The following is a 10,130-nucleotide window of genomic DNA, read 5'->3' as shown; positions in this document are numbered from 1 at the left end:
TTTAAACAATAACGAATATGGTGGGGAAAACAAAAGATAGTTCAGGACATTCTGTTTCGGAATGGTTCATTGTGAGCAACTTTTGAGACACCATTTGTTGTAAATAAAATATTTATAGGATGGAACAAAAGTGACCCATAAATTTGATATTTTAATTTAAAAAAAAATTAATAGTATGGGAGAGTGGGGAGAAGTGGGGTACTTTGTCGGGTGTTCTATTTTAATGTTGTTAGAGCTAGCCAAATTCTGATATATGCGTCAGAAATGGAGTCGGGGTGAGAGACTGGTTTCAAATGTAAGCCCGGAACTCACTGGTTTAAAAACAGGTATAATGTGCCACTTGTGCAAGGAAAACTCATCATGGGAGGAGCTCAATCGGCCCATCACATCTGTGTCACAGACACATCACCCAACCACGACACAAACTCCACCCACAGTACAAACCTGCGGCATGTTCCTTTAGCAAGCAGCGTGCTTACCACTCAACATGCACCTTCCATCCATCCATTGAGACCATACTCTGTACAGAGCGTTAGTGCTGCCAAAGCATTCTCCTGGGCTATTGGGCACAATCCTGGATGGGACGCCACTCTGACGCAGGATACTCTACTAGCTAAATCATTCCAGCAAGCTGGTTCTCATTTTGCCAACCTCAGAAGGATAACAGACTGAGTCAACCCCACCTAGTATTAATTCAACAGCCGAGCAGGATTTTGAACTTGGGCCCGAGGATCCCACAGCCACTCCCCCTAACCGTTAAACCAACACCAGGCATACATGCACCTTTCTTGATTCAAAGCACTCCAGCTAGCCCGGCGACGGAACGGAGTGCTCGGCACTGCTTTAAATAACATGGCGGTCTCCAATGTGACAAATGCTGTCATGGTGCTCAAGCAAATGCCATCCAGGCTCTTACGACAACAACAAATTAATTGTGTTAGCAGTAGCTACCGAGGATATTGGGAAGAGGAAAAGGAGAAAGAAATGGTGAGTCAGAAGGGTACCCGACCTGGCTTATCCATGGACCTGCGAAGATGTGCATTTTGGGTGGGGTTGGAGCAGTTTTGCATGTTTGTAGATTTTAAAGAATTAGGATGAAAAGTAGAAATAACTATAAAAGTATATGAACTGCATATTTCAATATAATCCTCCGTGATGGCAACATTGAAGAAAATAGCCACCAATCTTTTTCAATTTGACTACGGTGGCCATTGTTTTTGCTCACAGGTGGAGGTGTTCTTTTCGGAAGCAGCTCGCTTATCGCTCAACGAGATCCTCTCTTAATCGCTTGCTCTGCTTGCCAATCGGCTTGACAAGCAGCTTGCAAAGCGGTTAATATGGAACAGCTGGCTTGGTAAGTGATAGCAAGCGACTTGCCAACACAATGCACTTTAGACATCCACTCAGTGGGAAGGAGGAATGTTTACAGACAAGGGGAATAGGGGAGGGAAATGGACGGCGGCCATGAGTTTCATCATCAACAGGAAGAACTTTGACCGTGGGGGAGAATGTAGAGAATGGCAGTTGGATGTATTTATTTATTTATTTATTTGAATGCAGGTTGTGGCTGTTTCATGGAATAATTTTCTGGGAGCGTAACTGTGTCACTGATGCTGCTGATAACGCTGATGCCGCTGATACTGCTGATGCCGCTGATACCACTGATGCCGCTGATACCGCTGATGCCGCCGATGCCGCTGATACCACTGATACCACTGATGCTGCTGTTACCACTGATGCCGCTGATGCCACTGATGCCGCTGATGCCGCTGATACCACTGATGCCACTGATGCTGCTGTTACCACTGATGCCGCTGATGCCATTGATGCCATTGATACCGCTGATGCCGCTGATGCCACCGATGCCGCTGATACCACCGATGCCGCTGATAACGCTGATGCCACTGATGCCGCTGATGCCACTGATGCCACTGATGCCGCTGATGCCGCTGATAACACTGATACTGCTGATGCCACCGATGCCGCTGATACCACTGATGCTGATAACGCTGATACCGCTAATGCCACCGATGCCGCTGATGCCGCTGATGCCGCTGATGCCGCTGATACCACTGATGCCACTGATGCTGCTGTTACCACTGATGCCATTGATACCGCTGATGCCGCTGATACCACTGATGCCACTGATGCTGCTGTTACCACTGATGCCATTGATACCGCTGATGCCACCGATGCCGCTGATACCACCGATAACGCTGATACCGCTGATGTCACCGATGCCGCTGATGCTGCTGTTACCGCTGATACCGCTGATGCCGCTGATGCTACTGATGCTGCTGTTACCACTGATGCCGCTGATGCTGCTGTTACCACTGATGCTGCTGATGCCACTGATGCTGCTGATGCCACTGATGCTGCGCCCCCTTTACCAGTAAGCTGGAACTCATTTTCCCAACTCAGAAGGATGACAGGCTGAGTCAACCCACCTGGTATTAATTCAATAACATGACAGGGCTTGAACTCAAAACCTCAAAACCTTAAGATATTAAGCCAGCCACCTTAACCATTAGGCCAACATCAGGCTTGGTAGTTAGGTGATGGTTGCATTGATGCAGACGACATGAAACACTACTGGCAACTTGGGAAAATCAATTTCTCGTTAGAAAGATAGCACAACATGCACACAGTGCTGACATATCACCCAATTCAAATCTGGTCTACCTTCCATTTGTGCCGATATCCCTATACCCTTATATCCCGAGTGCTTCTACATACCTATACATTTCCATTTTACACCTGCAAACTATGACCTTTCTATGAACCATCCGTGCTGCGACCACATCCGTGTGAGATACCCCTGCCTTCCAACTGTCTACTCACCTTTTATATACTCTCAGGTTATGTCCACTTCTCCCGTTCCCACTCCTCCCCGAAATACGCTGTTTACAAATATCGATTATATTTCATAAATATTTCCAAAACTATGCATTGCATTCACTTGCTTAAATGGAACATCACATGGCATGGCTTTGCATCACCCAAGTATGGGTGAAATATCAGTTTCCTGTCTTTTACAGGAGATGGAGAAATTTGCATTTCACTCACAGCTAATACTAATGTTTGCACACCGTCGGTACGCTAGCTGTCAGAACCAATGCTTTAATTAGTCTTAATTAATGAGGCTTTGGCTCTATGGGGGAAGTCGGCATCAGGCCAAGGAAATGATGTATGTAATGAGCATAAGGCTCATGTTCCACCTGGGGAAAAGGCTGCGACAAAATGTGCCACGACTTAATTGAATCAATCAAAATTAAAATAGGCACCCGTGTATTAGTGAGAGAAACGTAGGTCTTAGGAGCACAAGGGGGTTTTGGTAGGGCACGGGTATGTTCGCCCTCTGAAGAGTTTGTGCACATTTGGTGTCTCTGCTCTTAAGGAAATGCAAAGACTAATTAATGTGCCTTGGTTGATTTTATCAGATGGTGCAAGACAAGGTTTTTGTTGGTCGGTGGTGAACATTGTCAGAGTGCATAATATACACTTCTTGAAGTGTGGGCAGCAATTTGTGTGAAAGACAACTGTGCCTCGTTTGTGGCCAAGTGACAAATGTGTCCTGCTTTATTTGCTCAGAGGCAATTTTCTGCAAAAGCAATAACATAGTAAGGTTTTAATACAATATAACTTTGACTATAGCCTGTCAAACACTACCCGACACAACATAACATACCATTTGTGATAGTTACCTTCGCCACCGAAGGTGAAGGAGGTTATGTTTTCACCCCTTTCTGTCTGTTTGTTACTTGCAAAATCGAAGATTTTTCGAGTATATTGGTCAGACAATTTTGTTATGGGTCGCCGAAATAGGTGACCCTTATTGTCAGTAATTCTGTCTGTTTGTTCGTTTGTCATCAGCATAATTGGTAGTAAACGTGGGCGGATTTTGACCAAACTCGGGTGGTAGGTACATCTTATGACCGCTTGCTTTGGAAATTGTGATGGTTGCTAGGGATGCTTTGGTTCCCTAGCAACAGCTGAAAAACCTTCAAAATCAGTACCGTTCACGCGAAATCAATTCCGAAAGCCATTATCCCATGCAGGCTTATGAAATTTGGCATCCATCATCTACAGGTGATGCTCTATCAAATATATTCCGGTTTTTGTGATATATGGAATAGTTTACCCGCAGCACCCCATACAAATGGGGTATGCCTGAAAATTGGTGAAAATTGAAGGCCCCCTAGCGGCCAGGTGAGTGCATCGATCCGAATGAAACTTTGCAGGTTCATAGCACGCAAAGAGAACTACAACTTTGCCTCAGGACATATTGACCGATATTGCTTAGGTCAGGGGTCAAAGGGAAAAAATCGATAATATGCAAGAGCTGGAGGTACCTTCGCGCCAAATGCTACTCCTCCGAAGGGTTATGGTCAGATGGTGATGAAAATTCACACTAATCATCTGGAATACATTGTGCACAAACAATCAAGCCGGATTTTCGATTTAGATCTTTGTTCACCCACAGCACCCCCTCAAACTTTGGGGATTTCCGATATCAAACCGCATTTTCGGTACTTTTCATTCAAATTGATACTGAGTAGTTATCAGCAGATGGAAGTCGATGATATTTGGTATGCATAATCTTAAGGTGATTCTCTATCCGCTATTTGACATCCATTTTTTTCTATATCTTATAGCTTCCAAATGGTAACCCTTCTCTCAACTTGGGTGTCCGAGGGCCATTGAGCATTCCCGCTGAAAATTCAAAGTACACTAGCTCCAAGACGGTTTAACCGAATGGAATGAATCTTTACATGCTAATCGACCGTAATGAGTACTACAACTTTGCTCATTTGCATAATGACCTATCTCGAGTAGGTCAGGGGTCAAAGGTCAATAAATGCATTTTTTGGGCGAAATTACCATTCAAGGCACCCTTGCTCCTACACAGATTAACCGATACGAATGAAAGTTCATAGGTACATAGTACTCAATGAGTACTACAACTTTGCTTCAGGACATAGTGACCTATCTCGGCTAGGTCAGGGGTCAAAGGTCAATGAGTGCATTGTTCGGGCAAAATGACCAATCAAAGCCCCCTTGCTCATACACGGGTTAACCGATTTGATTGCAATTTCGTAACTACTTAGTACTAGAATAACTCAGATCAGGGGTCAAAGGTCATCAGATGCTCGGCGACCCATGGCCGCCTACCGGCTTGTTCTGGCTGTTTGTTTGTCTGTTTATCGCCAGCAGGTCACAATCCTAAACCGACCGTCCTGAAACTTTACCAAGTTGTAGAGCTCAACTGAGAAGCCTATTGATTTTGATGCCAAAGGTCAAAGGTCATCTTGAGGTCTGATTTCTCAAATCATTTTTCATCCAATTGACTTAAAATTTGAATAAGATTTGCATATTGGGTCACTGGATTGAGAAACCAACTTTTTGAGGTCAAAAGGTCATAGGTCAACTCAAGGCCAAACTTCTAAAATCCATTTTTATCTGAAAAATCGTCTTTTTCATCCGATTGACTTGGAAATTTAGCAGTAATTTCATAGTGCATGACTGAAATGAGAAACCAACTATTTTTGAGATCAAAAGGTCAAATGTCAATTCAAGGTCAAACTTCTAAAATCATCATTTTTCATCTGAAAAATCGTCAATTTTCATCTGATTAACCTGAAAACGAGGCAGCAATTGCACAGTGCATCACTGAATTTGAAAACCCACTATTTTTGAGGTCAAAAGGTCAAAGGTCAACTCAAGGTCAAACTTCTAAAATCAATTTAAATCTGAAAAATAATCAATTTTTATCCAATTGACCTGAGCTTTGATTAAGATTGTCAATTTTAATCTAAATGAAATGGACAGTTTGATGTATCCATGGCAACCTTTAGAGAGAGCGGTGGATTTTTCAAGTACCGTTATCTGCATGACGTCTTTTTATCGTTTGTGTATGTGTTTGTTGGGTGGTCGCTAGAGTACCCTTATTGTCGGGTTTTCCGTGTGTGTGTGTGTGTGTGTGTGTGTGTGCGTGTGTGCGTGCGTGTGTGTGTGTGTGTGTGTGTGTGTGTGTGTGTGTGTGTGTGTGTGTGTGTGTGTGTGTGTGCGTGTGTGCGTGCGTGCGTGCGTGCGTGCGTGCGCGCGCAACGTGAGGCTCCACAGCACAAACCAGCAAACTGATTTTGATGAAACTTGGCAAACAGGTGCCATATGGGCTGGGAGTGTGCGCGTTTGAGGTTCGTTGCTAAGCAACCACCCGTTGCTATGCAGCGGCCAAAAACCGCGTACGGTATTTTCAATACTTGTCCTACAGTTTTCAATGTGGAGAAATGAGACTTCAGAATTAAACACTTCGAGATATTTAGAAAATTTTACTCGAGCCGATTTTTGATTTAGGTTTTATTTTTCAAATGGTAGATCTTCAAAAATAGGGTGTCTATTTACCGTCATTTTTGTTTGTTCGTTTGTATGTAATGGACAGCTCTGGAGGCCAGAGGAGTTAACCAATTTTGATGAAACTTGACAGGTAGGTTCATACCAGGATCTAGTTCTATGATTTTGAGCACCGTTGCTATGGACACCACTGTTGCCTAGCAACAAGACTTTATCTTGTTTTTGAAAAATCTTTATTTTGAAAAATCCTAAAAATATATATTTTTTCAAAAATCAAAAATGGGCTTCCAGGCTTTTATGCGCACTATAATCAACCTCTTTGTCAAAATTTCTCAGCCCGATCCGTGAAAAACTGTATGACTAGTATGCAATTATGTCGCGACCATGCATGTCGCCTACCGGCTTGTTGGGCAGTCGATCCAGTCGAAAAAAAATTTAATTTTGAAATTTCTTCTACCCTTATTATCAGTTTTACCATCGATATGTTTGTCTGTTGGGTAGTCGATCTAGTCGAAAAAAAAAAATTTTCAAAAAATTTTTTGGGGAAATTTGTTCTACCCTTATTATGAATTTTTCCGTCGATATGTTTGTCTGTCCCTCTGTTCGGTCCAGTGCTCCGTTAATACAATGGCATTTCGATGAAACTTGGTTGGTAGGTTCATACCATGACCTAGTTGTGTGCAAATGATAACCGTTGCTATGGACACCACCGTTGCCTAGCAACGGGACTTTGAAATTTTTGAAAAATCATAAAAAATTTATTTTTTCGAAAATCAAAAATTGGCCCACGAGCGACTGTGGGCAGTACATTCAGCCATATTGTCAAAAATTTCCAGCCGGGTCCTATGAAAACTGTCAGAGAAGATAGACTTTGAATGAACCCTGGTCGAAAACAATAAAAAAATGAAGTTCGTTATATTTCAGACTATGAGTCAGATATACATGAAACTGGTATGGTAGGTTCATGGTATGTTCTAGTTATGTGTGAGAAAGAACCGTTGCTATGGACCCCTCCGTTGCCAAGCAACGGCCGAAAAACCTCTAAATGTGGGGGTATTTTAACTTAAAAACAATCTGCAGCATTAACCTTTGAAGCTAGAATCATGAATTTTCTTGTGCTTAATCCTCAGGTCATTCCCCCATCGAACGGGCCCATCGTGTCAGGTTCTATTGGGTAGGCGACTACCCATGTCCGCCTAAGTGATTCTTCACCATTGAGAAATGGGGCCAAAAATGATAGATGGAATGATATCTCAAAATGTTGCAGATGGATTCGGATGAAACATGGTGGACAGGTTGGGCGTATGAATACGATGAAACGATTCTATTTTGGTGAAGATCCGAAACCGGATCTGGATACGAGAATGATTTAATTTTCAAAGTGATTCTTCACCATTCAGAGATGAGGCGAAAAACGATATTTACCTCCGCCTCCGAAAGCGAAGGAGGTTATGTTTTCACACCTCTCTGCATGTCTGTTACCTGCAAGATGTTTCAAGTATATTGGTCAGTCGAGTTTGTTACACTGTCTGTCTGTTTTTCTGTCTATTTGTCACCTACAGGTCGCAATTTTAAACCAATCTTCACGAAACTTCACCACATGGTAGAGTTTGTCAAAAGGAAGAACTCTATGTTTAAGGTCAAAAGGTCAACATAGGCCAAAGGTCAACAACTAACGTGGTAGTTCTAAAATCCTTAATTTTCATCCAATTGACTTGAAATTTGAAGACTACTTATATTTCAGGTCATTGAATTAAACCAGCCAATTATTTTTGAGGTCAACATCAACCAAAAGGTCAACATAGTCCCAAGGTCAACAACGAAGGTGGTATTTATAAAATTCTCAATTTTCATCCGATTCACTTGAAATTTGAAGAGTTGCATATTCGGTCATTAAATTCAACCATCAATTATTTTTGAGGTAAAATTTGTTTTATGGATTTTGCAAGTATTGTGCTCTGCAAGACGTCTTCCTCTTATTTGTTTGTTTATCTGCTTCTTTGTCTCTGTGCAGGATATCTCATAAATTTGTTACAGATCCAGATGAAATTTGGTGGGCAGGTTGGGTGTGTGACAAGGATGAACTGATTAGATTTTGGTGAAGATCCGGATCCGCTTCCGACTACTAGAATTTTTAAAGTGATTCTTCACCATTGAGACATCGGGCCTAAATCGATATATCACACGATATCTCAAAAGGTTAGGGACGGATTCGGATGAAACTTTGTGGACAGGTTGGGTGTGTGACCACGACAAATTGATTCGATTTTAGTGAAGATCCAATTCCGGATCTGGATACAAGAATTATTTGATATCAAAGTGATTCTTGACCATTGAGAGATCGGGCCAAAAATGCGATACACACGTATAGGACGATATTTCAAAAGTGTAATGGGCCCAATATGTTCTCATGGATCAGGCATAATGTGGCAGAGGTATGCACTCTACCGAGTGTACTTCTAGTTTAGTCTTTGAAAGTCTTTGATAATCGTGTAATGTGCGGCGGTTGACGACCGTCGTTTGCAAGGTTTTCAGGCACATCGGTGATCGTCATAAAAGTTGAACATTTTCAACTTTTATGACGAGTTAACAGCTGTGCATCGTCGTGTAATGTGCGACGGTCTATGACGATCGTTGATGCGACACAATGTATTGACCAAATAAATTTTAACTTCCAGTGACTTCCAGTCAAAGCATCAAATCGTGAACTTTGAAGCCCCAAAAGGTATTACAAAAGTTTAAAGTAATAAGGAGCCTTGGCCTGACCTGTGCTTATTTAAGGACTGAGCAAATGTTGGGAATCAATACAATAGTGCTATTCTTGGTACAGTGTGTTGTAACAAGCTCGAATGAGCTAAGATCCTCGTCCTCTTAATGATGACGTCATAAAAACGAATATAACGTCATTGTGATGTATCAGGGTTGCGATAAATTATCTGTGCTTCTGCCCGACTTGATTCCCGCAAACAAAATTCAAACAGCTTGCCTAGTTTCGGAGATAAACAGTATAGGTGATTTCCATTAGCAGCGATATTATGACGTCAACTTTTTTCTTGGAAGAATTTCCAAAATCGGAGATGGTTACTGCCTGCGCGTGGGCTTTCTGCATATGCATGGCAAGTTTCACGAAGATCCAATGAAAACTCTGGGTTGTGAAACAAAAAATGTCAAAAAATAGGATTGACGTCATAAAAAAAATAGGATTGACGTCATAAAAATTGATATGACGTCATAGTGATGTATCATATGTGCGGTAATTCATCTCTGCTAATGCCCTGCTCGATTCCCACAAACAGAATTCAAAAAGCTTGCCGAGTTTCGGAGATAATTTTTAGGCGATTTCCATTCGCGAATTTTCAAAATCGGAGATGGTTACTGTCTGCGCAGGGTATTGACGCCTTCTCCTTCTCCTTCTCCTTCTCCTTCTCCTTCTCCTTCTCCTTCTCCTTCTCCTTCTCCTTCTCCTTTTCTCCTTCTCCTTTTCTCCTTCTCCTTTTCTCCTTCTCCTTTTCTCCTTCTCCTTCTCCTTCTCCCTAAAACTTTTGGACTCGGCTCTTTTATAAAACCGATCTGGATCTCCTTAAATACTAAGCACTTGTACACATCCTCGCATAGACGGTGCCTTTTTAGAGCGTCTATCATGAACTTTTAAATATATTCGGACATTTGCTTTAAAGTTTCGAAAAGTTCACGTTACTATTTAAAGATTATTCCATTTAATGTATTGTAAATTCGTAAATACATGATTTATTTCGTAAATACACGAGATTTCGTAA

General features: G+C 42.0%; 1 protein-coding gene across 1 annotated transcript in view; it reads left to right on the top strand.

Annotated features, from left to right (window-relative positions):
• The window catches only part of LOC147030090 (uncharacterized), a 16,324-nt gene extending 13,428 nt beyond the window's left edge, over positions 1-2,896 (top strand). The window contains exons 2-3 of the mRNA XM_085872094.1: positions 1,228-1,354; positions 1,561-2,896. Coding sequence (XP_085728220.1) covers positions 1,338-1,354; positions 1,561-2,437 — 894 coding nt within the window. The 5' untranslated portion in view covers positions 1,228-1,337 and the 3' untranslated portion in view covers positions 2,438-2,896. The remainder of the gene's footprint in view (positions 1-1,227; positions 1,355-1,560) is intronic.
• Positions 2,897-10,130: the final 7,234 nt, after the last annotated feature.

The sequence above is a fragment of the Eptatretus burgeri genome, chromosome 3 (assembly GCF_056783735.1).
Source record: "Eptatretus burgeri isolate ZD-2024b chromosome 3, Ebu_testis_v1, whole genome shotgun sequence".
Taxonomy (NCBI): domain Eukaryota; kingdom Metazoa; phylum Chordata; class Myxini; order Myxiniformes; family Myxinidae; genus Eptatretus; species Eptatretus burgeri.
The sequence above is the reverse complement of the archived record's forward strand: the minus strand, read 5'-3'. Positions and strand labels throughout refer to the sequence as shown.